A 21576-nucleotide genomic window follows, 5' to 3' on the forward strand; every position below is an offset into this window, starting at 1 on the left:
TCCTACTCTGCCCACCTCTCCCAGACCTCCACTCAGGCCTCTTTTCCTGCCTAGACCCCCGCTCAAGCCCTCCACCACCTCAGAGCCTCATGCAGGCCCACCTTTAGGCCACATACTTAGGCAGTGCCAATGGTGCACTGGCCCTTGGCACTAACAACCTGGACAGGCATCTTGAGCCCAGAGGGAATTCAAGGAAATACATCCAGTGGCCATTTGCCCCACTACCACTGCCAGGCTGCAGAGGAAGAGTCCTTCAAGAGTCCTGGGGGAGGGATGGGGAGTGTCAAGGTGTTGACTTCACCACTGTCCCCTAGGATAGGGGACTCATGGCTGGACTGCTTCTACTAGCTCTGGCAGATCTGAAGATCACCCCTGGCATGATGATTTCAGGCAGTCCTCTGATCAACATTTTCATTCCTGTCAAAAATTTTAAGTGGCCCAGTCACTTTAATCTCCATGCCTCCTGGTTACCAGTCAGGACTTTAAATCACTTCAGCAGTCCATTCTTCAGCAGAGATTTCCCCGTCAAAAGCTGCAGATGTGAGCAGATGCCTTTGAAGTTTTCTGTCAAGAAGAAATGTTAATTTCACTGTGGAGGGCAGGGTTCCATTCTCCACAGCTGTGCACTCAGTCCCAGTATGTTCATACACCTTTGATTTGAAGTCTCTTTTGTGGTCTGCAAAAGAGGAAGTTAGACCACTAATTCACTTTGAAATACAACTGTCAATCAAGCTTAGAATCTCTGTCAACATTGTGGTTAGGATCAATGAGGTACTTGAGCCCCATTCAAGTATGAAGGGAAATGTAAATAAATGCAACTGACTGGAGGCGGAGTAGAAATCCATTAAGCTGTCAAAGGAAGTCTATTTTGAAGCACTGCACTTGGAAGTTGATCAAAGGTTTTCAATACAATAGAGAGGAGTTCAAAGATTTCAGCTTGCTAGGGAGGCATAGAGACTTCAAATCAAAGCTGTATGAATACAGTGGGCTGAGTGCATAGCTGTGGAGAATAGAAGCCCCCCCTCAGTAAAATTGACATTGCTCTGTGTCAGAGAACTTGTGCTCACACCTGCAGCTTCTGACAGGGAGAAAGGTGCTGTAGATTGGAATGCTGCAATGATTTAAAATCCTGCCAGGTGACCAGGGGGCATAGAGATTAAAGTGACCTGGCCACTTCAAAATTTCCGCAGGTGATGGGCAAGAATGAAGATGTTGATCACAGGGCTGCCTGAAATCACCAGGCCAGGAATGATCTTCAGGTCTGCCAATGCTAGAAGAGGCAGTCCAGCCATGAGACCCTCATTCCAGGGGAAAGTGGTGAGACGAACACCTTTCACCCTGCCCCAGCCCACCCAACTCCCAGGACCCAAGAGATGCTTCTTCTGCAGCCTGGCAGTGGTAGAGGGGCAAATGGCCAATAGACATACCTCCTTGTGACTCCTTGGAGCCCAAGGTACCAGGATGTTAGTGCCAGGGGGCAGTGTACCAGTGGCACTGCCAAGACATGTGGCCCATCAAGTCACCTGCATATCTGCATGGAGGTTTTTGGGGTGGGGGTGGGGGTGGTGTGCGGTGGGGGAGGTGACCTGTTTGTGACTTGAGTGCTGGTTGGAAACACGAGGAGGTAGAGGATCCCCCTTTTTGCTGAGGGGCTGTTGGTGCTCCCCTGGACTCTTGGAGCCCAGCACATCAAATCCATGTTGGTGATTGCTAGCAGCAAAGTCCTCCCATTGCAGGTCCTGCTGGAGAGAAGGGTGAATGGTGAAGGAATGGGTTTGCATATCCATCAGGTTGCCTCCCACTATGGGCAGAAACTCAGTTGGGGCCTGTGGGGCAGTTCAGGTGAATCCCGGTTGGCTTGAAGCCTGTTGGGAATTTTGATTTTGGCTGACTGCATTCAGTGGGACATCAGGGTTCCCACAGGCCATCTGATGGATGTTGGAGAATCCTGCCTGTAATCTGGAACACAGGGATACACTCTTTTGTTTTGAATTTGTGTGATATATAAATGTGATATATAAACAAGCAGTTTATATCTGGGTCTAGAACAACTTGCAAACAGGCAGAGAAAAAGATGCCAGTAGTTGAAGCTGCAACCTAGGGGCAGTTTTGTGAAGCAGAGGGCAAATTTGCCAGAAGCCGTAAGCAAGAATGCAGTGAGACTCATGTGTGACCACAATAGGAAAGTTTAAGGTGAGTTGGAGGGCCATCTAGCGAGATGGTAACAGAAAGACCCCAGGAAATCTCACAACTCAGAGAATAATGGGAACACTGAGGAGAATCACAGGGAATTCCTAATGTTGGGGTGTACCTTGTTAAATCCTAAGAGAAGTGAAGGAACTCTCAAGACTCTATAAAGTATAGGAGAAATCATAGGTGGAAAAAGTATAGAAGTGAGACTAAAAATAAAAATGCTGTGAATACTCAGCAGATCAGGCAGCATCTGTGAAGAGAAACAGAGTTAATGTTTCAAGTTGAGTCTTCCTGTTCAGATTTTCAGTCTTAAAATATTCACAAAATAGATAAGTTTGTATTTATTTTGTTTAACTTGCTTTTAAGAGCTTTTATTTGAAACATGAAACCTTGTGGCACAATTCTTTCAGTTAATAACTGGGAGTTTGCTTTCTCAAAAAAATGGCCTCCCTCTAGATCATAATACAGCCCTTAAGCATATATTGCCTTCTTTATGTTTTATGACAAAATAGATCACCTCACACTTCTCTGTATTAAATTCCAAATCCACCTTGTCAGCATATTATGCTGACCTATCTAAGATCTGTTGCAGTCGATTGGTATTAAACTCCCTGTTGCTGCATCTCTAAGTTCGAAGTCAACAGTATATTTTACTCTGTATTCCAATATCCAAGTCAGCCATATGTATCAAAAAAATAGTCCTGCTGCTAACTTACTCAGTTAATGGTAGGGCATTGGGGAGAGTTACAGAACAAAGAGATCTAGGGGTACATGTTCATAGCTCCTTGCAAATGGAGTCACAGGTGGACAAAGTGGTGAAGAAGGCATTCGGCATGCTTGGTTTCATCAGTCAGAACATTGAATACATAGAACATAGAACATAGAACATTACAGCGTAGAACAGGCCCTTCGGCCCACGATGTTGCGCCGACCAGCTTTTAAAAAAAAACACTAACCCACTAATCTAAACCAATCCCATTTCGTCCATAAACCTATCCACAGATCTCTTAAACGCCCCCAAACTAGGCGCATTTACAACTGCAGCTGGCAGGGCATTCCAGTCCCTCACCACCCTCTGGGTAAAGAACCTACCCCTGACATCAGTCCTATAACTACCCCCCCTTAATTTAAAGTCGTGCCCCCTCGTGCTAGCTTTCTCCATCCTAGGAAAAAGGCTATCACTATCTACCCTGTCTAAACCTCTAATCATCTTATATGTTTCAATAAGGTCCCCTCTTAGCCGCCTTCTTTCCAGCGAAAACAACCCCAAACAGGAGTTGGAATGTCTTGTTGAAGTTGTACAAGACATTGGTAAGGTCACACTTGAAATACTGTGTGCATTTCTAGACACCCTATTATGGAGAAGATATTATTAAACTAGTAAGAGTGCAGAAAAGATTTACTAGGATGCTACTGGGACTTGATGGATTGAGCTATGAGAGGTTGGATAGACTGGGACTTCTTCTGTGAAGTGTAGGAGGCTGAGGGATGACCTTATAGAGATCTATAAAATAATGAGGGGCACAGATTAACCAGATAGTCAATATCTTTTCCCAAAGGTAGGGGAGTCTAAAACTAGAGGTTTAAGATGTGAAGGGAGAGATACAAAAGTGTCCAAAGAGGCAATCTTTTCATACAGTGTGGTGTGTGTCTGGAACAAGCTGTCGAGGTAGGTACAATTTTGTCTTTTAAAAAGCGTTTAGATAGTTACATGGGTACAATGGGTATGGAGGTATATGGGCCAAATGCGGGCAATTGGGATTAGCTTAGGAGTTTAAAAAAAAGCAGCATGAGCAAGTTGGGCCAAAGGGCCTGTTTCCATGCTGTAAATCTCTATGACTCTAATTCATATAGACTTCAGCCACTGCATCCAATTAAATTAGTCAAACAAAATCAACTTGTAAATCCATGCGGGCTCTCTTTAATTAACTCAATGCCTGTCAATATCAAGGCAGCAGTATTTCTACTTTAACTTAATGAATTCTAGTAATTGATATGATAAATGCAGCTTTATTTAAGAGTATCAATTACTGCTTTCTCTCCTTTCTGTTCCCTTGATAAAACTAGCTCTTTTAACAACTTTTCATGTTCACTTCCATCCTCATGTCAACTATGGCTCAGTGGGTAGTACTTAATAATCTGTGTCTGCAAGTTATGGCTTCAAGTCTATTCTAGGAATTTGAGCACAAAAATCTACTTAAATAAAGCACTGAAGAAGTTCTGCACTATCAGAAGTGTTTTCATTGGGATGACATATTAAACCAAGGTCTTATCTTAGGGGGAGATGCTAGGTCAGTGGTAATGTCACTGGAGTACTAAACTAGCGACCCAAGCTCATGCTCTGGGGCCATGGTGAAATTTAAATTCAATTAATAAATCTGGAATTGAAAACTTAGTAACGGTGACCATGAAAGTATCATTAATTGTTGTTAAAACCCATCTGGTTCATTAATATTCTTTAGAGAAGGAAATCTCTATCCTTGTCTGGTCTGGCCTGACCTTAGATCCACAGCAACGTAACTGATTCTTAATTGCTCTTCGTGTTATGATTGCAGCTGATGTTATTACTGAACAAGTAAGATCCCAAGATGTAACCTGATTTGATGGAACCTGATTTGATAGATCCCAACTTTTACTTTCTGTTTAACAACACGGCGGCTATTGAATAAAGTCACAGGACTTAGCTGGGACATTTTTAACAGAAGAATAAAACATTAAACAATAAAAGATGAACTGTAATACAATATGCCTTCACCCAACTGTACATTTACAAATTCACAATGATTACACAAGCTACAAATTCTATCTTATACTCATGTTTACAATAAGTATATAGTCCATGAGAACCAATAGGTGAACTGTGGTCAGGTACACGACACTCTGAAACCAAATGACAAACACCATCTAAACGTGGCTCTCTCATCAACTCTTCCCAACACTTGTCACATTGTGAACTAACTGGTCTCACTAGAATTGTCCTTCACGCCCTTAAATCACCTCCCAAACATTGCTTTCTCTAGGTCTTCATCAAGGAAGCATTCCCGGATTTCAACTTCTCCCTCCTATATTTCTCGGCCCTGGAGCATCATATGCATTCAAATCTCACCTTCCGTGCAATCTCTCATACACACAGCTGTGCTTTACAGGCCTGTAATAAGGAGTCGCCAACCTTTGGATCTCTGGCTTCTCACAAGACTGCATTAACAAAGGTCTGCAAGTTGCAGCCTTGTCTTTTAACTTGAAGCCTCTGCTCCTTACTCAACGAATTATTTTCCTCTGACTAGAAGGTTTTCTTGGAACTTTCTTCTGCACCTCTCCCCGTTCTGGGATATTTCTGTTCTTTAGTTTGGGCCTGCTCTCTGCAGGCTCCCTTCCTGTCCTGCTGGAGAGAGACTTATGGTCCCCTGCGCCTCAGAGCATAATGATAAACCAGCTTCAAACTGCTTTCTGTTCCCCTATGCCACTCCCAAACTGGGCAACAACTTTTTTCATAGCCTGGGTGGAACTTTTTGATTTTATTTTCTACATGTTGTCTCCAAGGGAGGGTAGCCTGCCAGTTGCCTTACCAGGATTTCCTGCTGTAATTTTAAATATAAAAATGGAAAGGGCAGGTGCCACAACATCATGCTGGCTGGCTCAACAGAACACGGTGCTCTTTAAAGAAAGAAAAACACAAATAACTCATGGAAGCCCCACCTCGATACACTGGAACACACCCCCCCACCCCAGGGATTGCCCCCATCTGAACCTTCCCAACAGAAGGCACCCATCACCCCCCACCCCCCCAACCCCAGACGTTTCCCCCATCTGAACCTCCCCAACAAAAGGCACCCCCACTCACCCCTGCAGAGAGGCCTCCGATAGTGGAGGCAGTGCCCAGGGACCACCAGAGTACTGTCCATGCATGATCCTCTCCCTCTAGCCTGTACTTACCTGTGCGCCATCTGTGGGCTCTGTTGCCCATTCCTCATTTTCCAAAAATGTTTTGTAAACCCTGCTGCTTGAAGTTATGTGGGGAGGGGGACATAGTGGGGAGGCCTACTAAGTGTATGGTAATATATGCCAGTGGAGTTCCTGACCCTAGCAGGAACACCATTACGTCACTGGCAAAGGGTCACAGACAACTGCAAGTGAAATCCCATTGGCATAAAAGCTGTTTTGGGACTCCTGCTGGATCTCTGCTCCCTCCAACAATCCCGCCTGCTGAAAACAGGGGTGGCAGTGAAAGCCCCTGATCCCCAAGTTTACTCTAGAGTTGTAAAACCTCAGTACAATGCAGGCATCTTTTAAAGTAAAACTGGAACAAATTTCACAATTACAGAAATACAATTAAACTTTAAAACTATGGGCTGATATTACAAATAAAGTTGTGCTCATTTTTGGGTGCAAAAACTTTGTAAAGTCAGGCATGAGGCAACTAGCGTGATCCGTGCCCATCTCCACACCGGCTCCCCCTTTACCAAGGCCCGAAAATGGCCATGATTGGGACCACATCCGAAATGGGCGCGACAGCCATTTAAATGCATTTGCATGCATTTCAATTGACTTAATGGCTGCACGCCCAACCTCACCGGCACTTCTCCCTTTTATCACTGCGTCCACCCATCCAGATTTGGCGCGAAATAAACACGCTGTACAAAAGTTTGATTCGGGTGCTCCAGCTCGTGTGGAGGTAAGTGTTCAGTGTCCAATGGCTTTCTGCTTGGGATTGGTGTGTGTGCGGGGGGTGGGGTCTGCTGCCGTTCTGCCTGTAATCAGTGAGGGGGAAAGGGGGTCTGCAGCCACTCTGCCTGTGATCAGTGAGGTCAAGGGGTGGGGGGGGGGGGGGGAGAGGCTGGGATCATTCTGGGTGGTGGAGGGGATGGGGCAATAAGGGGGTAATATCGTACTGGTGGGACAACGTCTGTGGGGCCTGGGAGCGATGTGACAGCAGAGCCACATTCCATCCTTTTTTTCAGTTGGAGGCGCCAATCGGAGCTGCAAGATTTTGGGCACTTTAAGCCCCACTCACAGGCTTCTGCAACGCGATTCGGAATTGCTGATATTTTGGCAGGCAGAGTGCATATGGGGGCACCTGAGAACAGGTTGAAAAGTTGGATCTGAAACACTCCCAGTTTCAAGTTTGCCCAACACTTAGAATGAAAATGGTAAAATAGGGCCTGATACCTTAATTCTAATAGCCACAAAAACAAATATAAATTAATTAAACTTTATCTATTTCCCACAATCTGAAATGGCCAAGCAAACCACTCAGTTTAAAGGGCAATTAGGATTGACACTGAAATCCCATGAAAGGACAAAAAAAAATGTAAACAGTCCCATGGCACTAATTTGAAGAGGAGGGAGTTCTCTTTGACCAATACTTGTTCTACAACCAACATCACTGAAGCCAGTCATTGTAAATTGACTGTCATCTTTTATATTTAAAAACAATGACCATGTTTCAAAAATATTTCATTTATTGTCAAGCATGTTGAGATGTCCCGACATCACAAAAGGCACTATTTAAATGTACATCCTTCTTTAGCACTGATGATAAAGACATTGCCTCACATAAAATATGTACCAATTTCTCCACGATTTTGCCTCTCCCCATCTCTGTAATCTCCTGCAGTCTCACAAGTCTCCCTAGATATCTAATTCTGGTGTCTTGTGCAGAGGGACCTGGGGGTCCTTGTGCTTGAGTAGCAAAAACCCAGTCTGCAGGTGCAGCAGGTGATCAAGAAGGCGAATGGGATGCTGGCCTTTATAGCGAGGGGGATAGAATATAAAAGCAGGGAGGTCTTGCTGCAGCTGTACAGGGCAGTGATGAGGCCGCAGCTGGAGTACTGTGTGCAGTTTTGGTCGCCGCACTTGCGCAAGGATATTTTGGCCTTGGAGGGAGTGCAGAGGAGGTTCACTAGGCTGATACCGGAGATGAGGGGGTTAGACTATGAAGAGAGACTAAATAGACTGGGTCTGTACTCGTTGGAGTTTAGAAGGATGGGGGGATCTTATAGAGACGTATAAGATAATGAAAGGGATGGATGGGGTAGAGGGAGAGAGATTCTTCCCACTTAGAAAGGACAGCAGGACTAGAGGGCACAGCCTCAAGATAATGGGGGGGCAGTTTAGAATGGAGTTGAGGAGGAACTTCTTCACTCAAAGGGTGGTGAATCTCTGGAATTCTCTGCCCGTTGAAGTGGTGGAGGCTGCCTCGCTAAATATATTTAAGTCACGGGTAGATAGGTTTTTGACAGACAAGGGAATTAAGGGTTACGGGGAGAAAGCAGGAAAGTGGAACTGATCCACTTCAGATCAGCCATGATCTTATTGAATGGCAGGGCAGGCTCGAAGGGCTGTATGGCCTACTCCTGCTCCTATTTCTTATGTTCTTATGTCCCGATTTGAATCGCTCATTGATGGATGTACCTTCAGTTGTCTAGGTCTTCTGCTCAGAATAGTCTTCCTACACCTCTATACCTCACTTTTCTCAGACACTATTTAAAACCTACTTTGGGGACGGCATGGTGGCACAGAGGTCAGCACTGCTGCCTCACAGAGCCAGGGATCCGGGTTCAATTCTGGTCTTGGGTCGCTGTCTGTGTGGAGTTTGCACATTTTCCCCATGTCTGCGTAGGTTTCCTCTGGCTGCTTCAGTTTTCTCCCACAGTTCAAAGATATGCAGGTTAGGTTAAGTTAATTGGCCATCCTAAATTATGCCTCAGTGTCATGGGATTAGCAGATTAATACACGTGAAAGGATAGGGCATGGATAGGGATTGGTGTCAGTGCAGGGTCGATGGGCCAAATGGCCTCCTTCTGCACTGTACGGATTCTATGATTCTACAATATTTCTTCAATCGAGTTATCATCTGCTGATCTAATACCTTGTGGCTTGGTGTTACACTTTATTTTGTAATGTTCTTGCTAAGTATATTGCGATGTTTTATTACATTAAGGGCACTATACAAGTCTAAGTTGTTGTTGGATGGTCTTCACCTTCCACCCTCAGAGTAGGATCCCTCAACCACTCTGCACAGCCTCCAGCATAATGTCAAGGACGGCATAGGTAAACCTTGGGGAAGCTCTGTCATGGATGTCTTAAAGTGGCTGAAAGCATAAAAGACAGATGGATTTAAATTTTCTGATAAAGATACAAGTCAAGATTTTAATTTTGTAGATATTGCAATACATCAAATTCACTTAAAATTGCACATTACAACTGAGTAACATTTTCATAGAGCTGCTTGGCATATCATAAAGATAACCATTCACTTCACTAAAAACACCACAGAGAAATTAAGTTTGGTAATGTAATAATGTGGGATACCTAGGAAAATGTTATTAAAATTAGAAGATGCAATGAAGTATAACTATTTTATCCATGAGATTCTCGACATATAATAAAACTCTAATTTATAAACCATGTGCAACTCACCTAGCAAAATATAATTACAATGCACTTACTTACTGGTGGCATTATCAGCACAAATTAGTGAGGTAAGTTTACATGGAATGTTGAGCGTGATTTAATACCAAGTTTCTTACAGGCATTAATAACCAACACCTTTTAAAATACGCTTGTGAACCACACCATCAACATGGCAAAACATAATTTTTCCAAATAATTCTCTTATATAATATTTCACTAGATTTCCTTTTATTGTACAAGACACACGTGAATTCCTCTGGTTCTGATGACATGCTAAGTCAGAACCACCAATGCATCCTATTTAGATTTTCTTCGCCAGCAACCTACCCCATATAGTTTTCACTTGAAACAAATACCACCTACAATTTACTAAAATACACTCATATTTCAGTGTTTTAAAAAATAAAATCCCTGTCACCTCATAAGGTCACAATCAGTAGTAAAACCAGAAAGTGTCTACATTTATTCCCCAAGTAGTGAAAATATTTTAGCACTGCTCATTTCAGGTAGATGAAAGCTTGCAATTAGCAAAAGTAACATAGTTTACTATTGGACATTAAAAGTGCAAAAAAAAAGTGGCAATGTTTTACTTCAAAGCACCATCCGTTCTGGGAATGACCAAGATTACCAGGCTTCCAAACAACGTCCAGTTGCATTATTATTATTTTTCCCTTTCGTGGTTTTATGAATGTAGCCAATTGACTGGAATCCAAAAAGGATTTTTCTCCAGATTATCCAAGGTGGTTTTCAGCTCTTTGTAGGCAACTGAAAGGTCATCATTCACCAGAATTTTGTCAAAGAGATGTGAATACTGAGCTTCAATTAGCTCTCCGGATTTGACCATTTCTTGAAGATCTTCTTCCTGCAAAGAAATGGCAGAAATTGAATACTTAACTAAAAAGATTATTCACTGAAATGCGAAGATCAAAATCAGCTTTCCTTTTCCATCCTCGGTCCATTCCTTCATGTGTTAATTTTTGCTGAATAAATAGAATTGTAGAAACTTAGAGCACAAAAAGAGGACATTTGGCCCATCATGCTTGTGCTGGCTCTTTGAAAGAGGCCTGCTGTCTAATAGCTCTACTCTCCTGATTCTCCTGTTCCACAGATCTTGGAAAATTATTTTCCTCTGCCTCTGAACTTGGAGCTTACACACAACCCCAAAATCTTCTGGCCAAGTTCTCCTACAACTTTCTTCCTGTCTGCTCCCAGGCTAATTGTCTTTCACAGTGAGGCCATTGTAGACTTCTTCCTCTAGCTCCAAGCTGGGTTAATCTTCCAGCCTCTTTTTCACTCATAAACCCAGTCTGCAAATTGAGTGTGAGTTCCCACCCACATTCTGTATAATGTAGTTAGTATTTGCTCTACTTAAGGTACAGGTCTCGTTAACATTTATCTATTTTGCTCCCTTGATTCTCAGTGAGCTGCAAACTACACAAGATCCAAGCTGTCTCTATCTTTGATAGTGCTGAGTTTGTAGGAAATCCTGTAACTTGATTCCCAAAATTGCTTCACCTACCCCCTTCTCCACAGCTGTGGATAACATTTAGCCCATTCTCCCAAGTAGAAATGGTAATCAGCTATCACTGACCACATCTTACTAACATTAACCTTAACCTTAATAGGCCCAACCTTTTCCCTAGCAAATAACTTCCAGATTCTATGTTTATAAAATGTCTTAAGATTAAACTTAATGTTGCCTGCTAAATTTTCCTCGCAATCTCTCTTTGCCTCCAAAATTAACTGTTTCAATTCCTCTGTGCAATATCCATAATCTTTCTGGTTACTAATCAAATTTTGTTCCTGACATGTGATAAACCTAATTTTCCTGTATTATTTTATCTTTTATTTTCATTGTCATCAAGGTTGCATATGTTTTACTTTTCAATTGAACGTGTGTAGTTTGTACGAGATTTCACATTTAAAAACATCTATTACTAATAGAGATATGAGAATTATATATTATGTTGTGTAAAGTGTTGGGATTAAACCATTGAGTGTATATCAGGTATAACTAACTTATTTCCATAATTGTGTACACTTAATGGGCAACAATCCAAAAGGGATCAGGGATGAACCATACACAGGATTCAAGTGGTTAATGAAACTCATTGGGAAATCCAGCTAATCTAAACAAATTTAGAAAGTCCCAGAATCCATATCCACCTGGGGTTCAAAATCCTGCAGAGCTCCCTCATTGTTATGATCTCAGTTGAAACCACTACCTTCTTTTCAAAAGAAAGAAATTCAAAATCCCAGTTATTTACTGAAAGAATGAAGCCACAAAAATTCTACAGTTTAAAACAAAATAGATTTTAATATTCAAGAGTCAAACAAAGCAAATACTATCTTGGCTAGCCAGCTATATTCCACATCGATAAGCAACATTATAAACACACACTAACAGGAAAATTGCTTCAATTATTAACTGCAGATACATAAAATGAAAGATACAATTAACAAATGGTATAAATTGGCTCTGCAGCCCACTTAGCATATTTGCCAACAATCTCAACCCTGTTCCCCCTCATGCCCCTCAGACACTGTCTTCCTAAGCCCCCCCCCCCCCAAAAAAGTCTCCTTCTCCCCCCGCCAAAAACATTGTATCCCTCTTTCCCCTGCAAAACACAATGCTACGATCTCTGTGGCAGACAGGATGGGAAAATTTCCAACCCCACCGTCTCTCTCCATCGCTCCCAAAATACTCTGCCTCTCCCCTCTCAAATACTCTGTCCCCTTCTTCCTGCCCAAACACTCCTCTCTCCTCCTCCATTCTTTCTCTCCCCTCACACCCTCCCTCTCCATGACCATTGCCATCTGGAAGGACAAGAGTAGCAGAGACCTGTGATCACCAGCATCTGAAAGTTCCCCTGCAAGTCACTCACCATCCTGACTTGGAAATATATCCCTGTTGCTAGATCAAAATCCTGGAATTCCTTCCCTAACAGCACTGTGGGTGCACCTACACCTCATGGACTGCAGTGGTTCAAGAAGTGGAGATGCGGCATTGGACTGGGGTAAACACAGTAAGAAATCTCACAACACCAGGTTTAAGTCCAACAGGTTTATTTGGTAGTAAACGCCACTAGCTTTCGGAACGCTATTCCTTCATCAGGTGAGTGGAGAGTTCTGATCACAAACAGGGCATATAAAGGCACACACAGTTTACAGAATACTGATTAAAATGCGAGTCTTTACAGCTAATTTTCTATTCAAGTCTTAAAGGTGCAGACAATGTGAGTGGACCTCCTCAGAAGACAAACATGGAACACGGTGGACTGAGTGCTCTTCGTTGTCCAGTACTTCCCCGGAGCAGAGAAACTATGACATCTTCTCCGGAGCCTTCAACATGTCATGGATGAAGACGAACATCTCACCACAGCCATCCCCACACCCCCACTTCTTGCCTTCAAACAACCATACAACCTCAAACAGACCAATGTCCACAGCAAACTACCCAGCCTTCAGGAGAACAGTGACCACAATACCACACAACCCTGCCACAGCAACCTCTTCAAGACATGCCGAATCATCGACATGGATGCCATCATCTCACGCGAGAACACCATCCACCAGGCACATACTCTTGCAACTCGGCCAACGTTGTCTACCTGATACGCTGCAGGAAAGGATGTCCCGAGGCATGGTACATTGGGGAGACCATGCAGACGCTACAACAATGAATGAATGAACACTGCTCGACAATCACCAGGCAAGACTGTTCCCTTCCGGTTGGCGAACACTTCAGTGGTCACGGGCATTTGGCCTCTGATCTTCATGTAAACGTTCTCCAGGGCAGCCTTCAGGACATACAACAGCGCAGAGTTGCTGAGCAGAGTTCCGCACACAGGAGGATGGCCTCAACCGGGATCTTGGGTTCATGTCACACTATCTGTAACCCCCATGACTTGCCTGAACTTCCAACATCTCACTTATTGTCCTGTCTGGAGACAATACACATCTCTTTAACCTATGCTTAAGCTATCTCCACTCACTTTGTCTGCACCTTTAAGACTTGAATAGCAGATTAGTTGTAAAGACTCGCATTCTAATCAGTATCCTGTAAACTGTGTGTGCCTTTATATGCCCTGTTTGTGATCAGAACTCTCCACTCACCTGACAAAGGAACAGCATTCTGAAAGCTAGTGGTGTTTACTACCAAATAAACCTGTTGGACTTTAATCTGGTGTTGTGAGACTTCTTGCCGTGGTTCAAGAAGGCAGCTCATCACCAACCTAAGGGCAATTAGGGATGGGCAATAAATGCTGGCCTAGCCAGAGATGCTCATTTTCCATAAATGTTTAAAAAATAGAAGCATGTTATTGGATTCGTTATTGGATCTAAAAATATGGAATAAATCAGAGCAGATAAATAGAAATAGGAGAACATCTAGGCAAGAGTAACCATGATATAATGCATTTTAAGGTGATGATAGCAAAATACATAAGTATGCCAAAAACAGGTTAATAGACTGGAGAAAAACTGATTGACGGCTGAGAATTAAACTCTAGAAAATAACACGGGCAACAATATTGGCAAACCATGATGCAGAATAACACATTTAAAATGGTGTTCAACAGAGTGCAAGAAAAATATATCCTGTGAAGAGGAGAGAACAAAACAAACAGATGAATAAAGAATTGGAAAAATTAGGGCTTAGGAAAAAGGCACAAGTTAAGTACATATACTGCAACAGAGTGTATGATAACAGATTAGGAGATAAGTAGAATAAACAATTAAGAAAGCAAAGGAGAACTATGAAAGTAAATTATCAAGCAAATCGAAACATTAAAGTAAAATATTTAATAGATACATCAATAATGAAGAAAAGCTGTGATACAACAGATAATGGTAGAGAAATGGCAGAAGTATTAAATAATTATTTTGCTTTGGTATTAACCAGCGAGGCAGAACACTAAAACATAACATTAAAAGATGAGATAAATACATTTACTATAAGATGATGTATTGAATAAACTAATTAAATTCAAAGAGGATAAAGATCCTGGTATGGACAGATTGCATCCACGCATTTTAAAAAGATCTAGGGAAGAGATAGCAGAGGCATTACTACACATAGTTAATACTTCATTAGAGAACGGTGTAGTGCCTAAGAGTGTAATTACTACATTTAAGAAATGGACAGAACTTGTCCACAAATTATAGACCAATCAATTTATGTGAAGGAACTAGAGGGTTCCAATGACAGATTTAGATGAGAAAAGATGGATGGAGATGTGAATAAAGTATAAATGCTGGAACTGAATAGCCCATTTCTGTACTGTATATCCGATGTAAAAATCCTGGAACCCCTCACCTAATTACTATGGTGGATGTACCCATATAAACACTGACTGCATTAGTTCAAAAATGTGGCTCATCACCATCTTCTGAAGGACATAAATGGCCTTGTCAATGGTGTCCATATTTCATAGAATGAATAAAAAGTATATTTTTAAAATCTAATTAAAAATCACACATTTGCATGATCTGATTCAATCAACCCTTGCCCTCTAATCTTGCTTCATCTGAAGACTATAACTGATGGCCACTCTCCACGTGACAAGCAATTCAGTAATAAAAATTATACCAATTATATCAGGAATTCATGATCACTAACAATGTTACACTCTGTCTGGTATTGGCATGTGTGATGAATAGATTAGAGGGGGACAAGGTCCAAATACATAAAATTATGTTGAAAGCATCTCAATACGAGTTCTCTCTTTTCTATATCATCACAACACAAATATGGAACAACACAAAAATGAGCAATATTGTGCAAACCTGCAAGAACCATGGTACTTGGTTTCTTGTTTGTACAATGGTAGTAAAATCTTTTACTTAATAACCTGGGATCCCAAATCTCTGCAGACAGACTTATATTATCTTTACCCACAACTCCAGGTGTTAACATCAAAAGTGTATTTTCACATTTTTCCCCCCCTCTGCTTGCATAACTGGTCAAGCCTATTGGTAGCCAGAAATGTGTTACAACACTGAAAGGTTTATAAAAACTGGATAATTTCCAAAAATTTTTGAATGATTATTTCTGCTGATTTCCTGTGTCATGAGAAAGCTGTTACTATAAACCTTGCCTGTGTGTGGGTGTTGTACATGTATTTTAAACATTGGTTACTGACAATTTATTTTTTTAAGCAGTCAGCAATGGTTTTTAATCAAAGAATAAATTAATAGAGCAACATCTATGCCAAGAGATACCAAGGAATGGTATGTTCGACCTGTTGCTTCTGGTTGGAACTGTCCATTTTCTTCAATAGGATAGCAGCATTTTCTTAATTCCAATCATTATATTGTCAAAAACAAATGAATGAAGTACTAATTTCATTCGATTAATGAATGAAATACTAGACTGTGGTACATAAAATGATATAACCTGTTTTATCTTAGAGGTACCTTATCTGATCTGTGAATAAGTCTGAAAATAATCTCGTCATCCAAGAAATTAAAATTTCTTTTCTCACCATGTTGTTTAACTAATGTATGGTGAAATTGATACTGAAGTCTGATAGCAGATGATAAATTCTTTTCCTATCCCATCCTGTGTGATAATCCTGGGCTGCTCAAAGGGTGGTGAATCTCTGGAATTCTCTGCCCGTTGAAGTGGTGGAGGCTGCCTCGCTAAATATTTTTAAGACGCGGGCTGATGGGTTTTTGATAAGAGAGGGGTTAAGGGTTATGGGGAGAGGGCGGGAATGTGGAACTGAGCCATGACAGATCAGCCATGATCTTATTGAATGGCAGGGCAGGCTCGAAGGGCCATATGGCCTACACCTGCTCCTATTTCTTATGTTTTCCAAGGGCACCACTGTGATGCCTTTTTTTATGTAAATCAAATACCACCAGTCAACCATTTAAATGAGGGGAGAAAATTAAGAAAAGTACCACTGCTGAACACATTCCTATCATCATCTGATATCCACATATGTGCAATTTTCAACAAATGATAGAGCGTAAGATCAGGAAGTACACAGAAATGGAGATAGATTGGGAAGTAGATAAACTTACAATTTTCCTTAAATAAGAACAGACTATGTTCAATCCTGAAAACACTTGCAAAAATCCAAACACAGCACTGCAACTGGACTTACTCAATTGCTTAAGTAGCCTTGATATTTTTCCCACACAGTATAAGTAAGCATCCTTACAGTTATAAAAGATTATGCAATTGGTCTCACCATAAGAAAGTCATGTGAGGTCTGCTCATATGGAATAAAAACAAACTGTCACCATCAGTGCACTTTCAGATTTAAAGTACAGAAAAGGCCAGTTCACTAAATTGTTGAAAGGGTAGCAATATAGAACACAAGTATTGAAATTTCATCATATTTGATCACAAGAGAACCATCTAACTCTGGAAGTCAAGACAGGGTGTAGAAAATAGAAATATAGATGAAGATACTAAAAATAAACATTAGAAAACTTTAAAATACTAATATGGCTTGCAAGTAGAAATGCAAGTTTTATACAGAGAGGTTTGTGAATATTCTTCAGGCCAGATTCATTACCAATCATTTAATTTCAGACAACACTCTTGAATGTACCCATTGTGATGTGTTCATTTCACGTACTGAGCACCTCTGTGATCTTTCTGATTGAGACTGCTAATTTAGTGCCAGTGAGTGCCAAACTATTACACCAATTAGACAATGGTCCTTTGCTTACAAGAAATGACTTTTGATTTTGTGCCTCAAGAGGAAACGTAACATATTCAATTATTCAAACTTTTTGGAAATGGTTTATCATACTGCTGGTAGAATTACAGGAGGAAAAGTAACCTCCCACTTCCAAGATATTTTGCCCTTCCTAACAGTACTGTTGATGTAAATCACCTTGTCAATGATGCTCATATCCCATGAAAGCAGAAGAAAAAGCATCTACTGCAATGAAAAAAATTCAGGGGAGACTCTTACAAGAGGGCCATAATACGATTTGCACTGGGGAGAACTCAGTTTGCAATTCCCCCTACCTCTGGCCGGCAACATAACCTGGATCATGCCTAAGGAGGTTAGGAACTAAATTAGCATATTTAAATTTTCATTAACATATTCAGATTTGTTTTAAGCTAAAAGTCACCGCCCCTTCAATTCTCACACCCACTGATGCAACATGAATGGAGACCAGATGTCATAACCATGATGGGAGAGAGTCTTGGAACACATTGAACCCCCCGGGTGGTTAGGGGCATGGCTAGAAAGAACAAAGAACAAAAACAGCCCGGGAAATAGGCCCTTCGGCCCAACGAGCCCGCGCCGCCATTTTAACATTACCAGTCCCCCCTCCACCCATGACCCTTATTTATGCTTATGGCATTCCACATTGAGGGAAACTAATTTAGGGACAATTTATTACCTCCAATCAGCCTAATAGCACATCTTTGGGGTGTGGGAGGAAACCGGAGCACCTGGAGAAAACCCACGCGAGCACAGGGAGAATGCGCAAACTCCCACAGACACTGGCCCAAATCCATGTGTCTGCACAGCAAACAGTGATAGTCACTGAGCTGTCGTGTTGCCCAGCATCTGGTCCAGTTTAAGCGCACACTAACGACATGAAGTACTAGGCTATTCTCGAACATCCAAGAGCAGCCCTAGTACAACCAATCGTGTGTATGCCCCTCGTTGGACAACAAGGCGGACTGACTTAAAACCTGTGAATTAAAAGAAAAAAAGCCCATGCACTGCCCTCTGGTGCCCTGGCACTGCCAACATGGACATGCCAACTTGGAATTGCTGGGAAGTGGGGCCTGAAGAGGGTGACGGAAAGGCGTGGGGTTTTAATTGACTCCATAGTGAGGTATCGCTTACTGGGTGCTGGTGGAGGGAGGTGAAAGAGGGCATGGAGGCCTGATGCTGGTGATTTGTGGTGGGAGTGACATACTAACAAGGATGTGTGGTTGGGGGTCGGGGTAACTTGGGCATTTAGTGATAGGGATGCATTGCCCCTCTGTGGTCAAGAGTTGGGGTGTTCCCCGAGTCTGTGGGGGAGGAGAACTTCAACATTACTTTAAAAAAGGCATCCTGATCTCTGAGGAGATTATCTTGCTGGTGTCCTTTGGTCCCGTTCTCATTCAAATCACTTTGCACAAATCACCCCCACCTCCAAAAAAAAAAGTTTAAGTGTGGGTGAATTGCGACCGGGATCCCAATGTCCCTCCTAATTGCACCGCGTTTCTCTCTGGAGACCACATTTAAAATCTTCTTTTAAATAGGAAAATTGCACCCTCAATCCGAATAGGGATATAGGTGTAGGCTGATCAGCTTCCGAATTCTGGTATTTAATGCAGGATCCATTTTCTGGTATTTAATTTGTGTATCAAATCTTACTGAAACAGCAACATGAGCCATTGGTTAGATACTTTCCTGCACAGTTCTGCTCAAATATAATTTACACTATAAATTCTTGGAATTATGAGCTGAAAACAGCCAAATGGAGGCAATGGGGAAATCTGGGACTTAGTGAACAGAAACAACAGTTCATTTCCTTAACCACTGAGATTTGGGATTAAGAAAAATGCAGAGAAATGATGGAGAAGGAAATAGGGTGAATTAGAGTCTAACCAAGCGGGAGAGGAAAGAGAAAGAGGAAAAGTTAGAAAAAAAATACTAAAAATCTCCAAAAATAATTTAATACATGTTAGAATGAGATTGAATTGGCTTCTTTTTGAGCTTGAGGTTGATTGACATTATATTAATGATCACAAAGTTTAAAGGGTACTTAAGCTCTTCTATAATAGCTCTAACTTTCTATGGGAAGTTGAATGGGCAATTAATATCAAAATCCTCCAGGTTCTTAAAAATAATGGAGGAAAATAGAAAATAGGAGCAGGAGTAGACCATTCGGCCCTTCAAGCCTACTCAGTTATTCATAATGATCACGGCCAATCATCCAGCAAAATAGCCTGATCCTGCCTTTCCCTCATTTCCTTTGATCCATGTTGCCCCCAAGGACTTTATCTAACTCCTTCCTGAAAACATGCAATGTTTTGGCCTCAACTGTTTTCGGTGGCTTACCAATCTCTGCGTGAAGACGTTCTCCCATTGTCTTTGGACAATGGCCCCTGGTTCTGGACAACAACTACAACGCTCCCCACGCACCACCACCACCGGAAACATTCTTCCTACATCTACCCTGTCCAGTCCTATTAGAATTTTACAGGTTTCTGTAAGATTCCTCTCATTCTTTTGAACTCCAGCAAACATAATTCAAATCAACTCAATCCCTGGAGAAGTTGAGGGTAAGCTGCTATAATAGAAAACAAACAATGGAGCACTTTAAATTGATCAGCAATTTACAGATTTTATTTTTTATTTGTTCCTGAGATATAGGCATCAATGGAAAGGCCAATATTTCTTGCCCATTTCTAATTGTTCTCAAGAAGATGATGTCATAGGTCTTCTTCCCCTAAACTTGCTGGTTGATTTGCAATTAATAATGCTGTGCACTGTGAATTTGACCCAGATTTTTAGTTCCAGAAAGATTAGATCCTAGATCTATTGCCTTGATAATCTAAAATAAGTAAGAATGCAATTCTGTCTGTTTGTTTCAAGTTGTTTCATATTCCACCAGTGAAAATTTTACATTTTTCTATTGTCCAAGAAACCCTGAAGCATTAGAAAATTGATACACAAATGGCTTTTACTTCTGGAAATTATGTTCTAGCACAACTCAAGCAGACATCCCACTGAACGATGGTTGTTAAGAGTCTAATGGGAACCATTCCTCCGTAGACTGGCCATAAGTCTGCTACTAGTCCAACCGCACACATCATAAAGATAACTACAAAAATGTAAAATCATTCACTGATGTAGACTCTTTACACTGAGAGTACGGATTCATTGTTTAATGGGAGATCTACATATCCACAGCAGCATTATTTCCATTATCTCATATTTACCCAAAACAGATAAATAGTAATTAAAATTTTATACTTATCTAAAACAGTTTTGAGTACAAAAAGTTTTATTGTCTATATAAACTGCAAAACATACCGTGAATGATTTGGCAGAGCCTTTGTCATCTTTGCTTGAAATGATTTTTGCATTCTTTCTGGTTTCTCTGAGGCGTTCAAGTGATGGTGGCTTGATGAATATCACATATGGTTTAAATTCCAATGTCCTCAGATGTTTTATTGTCTGAAACATTTAAGTAGTGTAATGTTATTTTTCTTCTTAGCGTATCAGGTTCAAAATCATATTGAAAAGTTAAATTTACCTCTAATGTGCTACCAATAAACACGTTATACAACTGCTGTGACTTGGTCTCCTCTTAATGATTCATAGTGCTTCACAGAACGTTATTGTTTATTTGTGGGTGATGTTGGCATGACTGCATTTATTGCACTTCCCTTGTTCTGCAGAGAAGGTAATGAGGGCAAGTCCAAAGGATATTTATTAGAATGGACTACATCCTCATTATGTAACTACAGTCAGACCAGATAAGGGTGTGAATTTCTCTTTACTGAAATATGTGAGAGCCAGTTGGGTTTTTACACAATCCAGCAGTATTCAAGGCCATTTTATTCTGGTACTAGCTCACAAGTTATCCCATCTCTCCTTTTTTCACCCCAATACTCCCTCTCTCCACACCCCAATCACTGTGGTTCTTGCAAAAATGTATAGGATTTTCACCTGAATCATTGTTTATTAAATATTTTAATTCCTAGAATGTATTTTATCGTCAGTAGCATCCAGCTGTAAATAAAAGAATAGCATGCAGCAGAGAGTTTACAAGTGATGGTTTCAGTGCTGGTCATTTGCTATCACAGACGAATGTTTAAGGAAGTTACTCAAGGAACGAGTCACTGATTTTTGACAATGATGCGCCAAAGCATCCTCAGGTTAAGTTTTGCTCAACAAAATAATCCCAAGTTGTGGAAGGTTTAGCACCTGTCAACTGCACTCAGAACCTATTTTGAAGTAACTGCCTCCCATATTTTAGACGCATGCC

At 41.3% G+C, this 21576-nt stretch overlaps 1 protein-coding gene across 8 annotated transcripts in view; it reads right to left on the bottom strand.

Annotated features, from left to right (window-relative positions):
* Nucleotides 1-9178: 9178 nt before the first annotated feature.
* The window catches only part of mpp7a (MAGUK p55 scaffold protein 7a), a 467172-nt gene continuing 454774 nt past the window's right edge, over nucleotides 9179-21576 (bottom strand). For 7 of the 8 annotated variants that reach the window (XM_080211719.1, XM_080211709.1, XM_080211666.1 and 4 more), the window contains 2 exons: nucleotides 20619-20762; nucleotides 9179-10468 (listed from right to left, as the gene is read on the bottom strand). In XM_080211719.1, coding sequence (XP_080067845.1) covers nucleotides 10289-10468; nucleotides 20619-20762 — 324 coding nt within the window. In that variant the 3' untranslated portion in view covers nucleotides 9179-10288. The remainder of the gene's footprint in view (nucleotides 10469-20618; nucleotides 20763-21576) is intronic. The other variant, XM_080211728.1, reaches the window with a different exon arrangement.

The sequence above is a fragment of the Carcharhinus amblyrhynchos genome, chromosome 2 (genome assembly GCF_965287045.1).
Source record: "Carcharhinus amblyrhynchos chromosome 2, sCarAmb.v2.hapA, whole genome shotgun sequence".
NCBI lineage: Eukaryota > Metazoa > Chordata > Chondrichthyes > Carcharhiniformes > Carcharhinidae > Carcharhinus > Carcharhinus amblyrhynchos.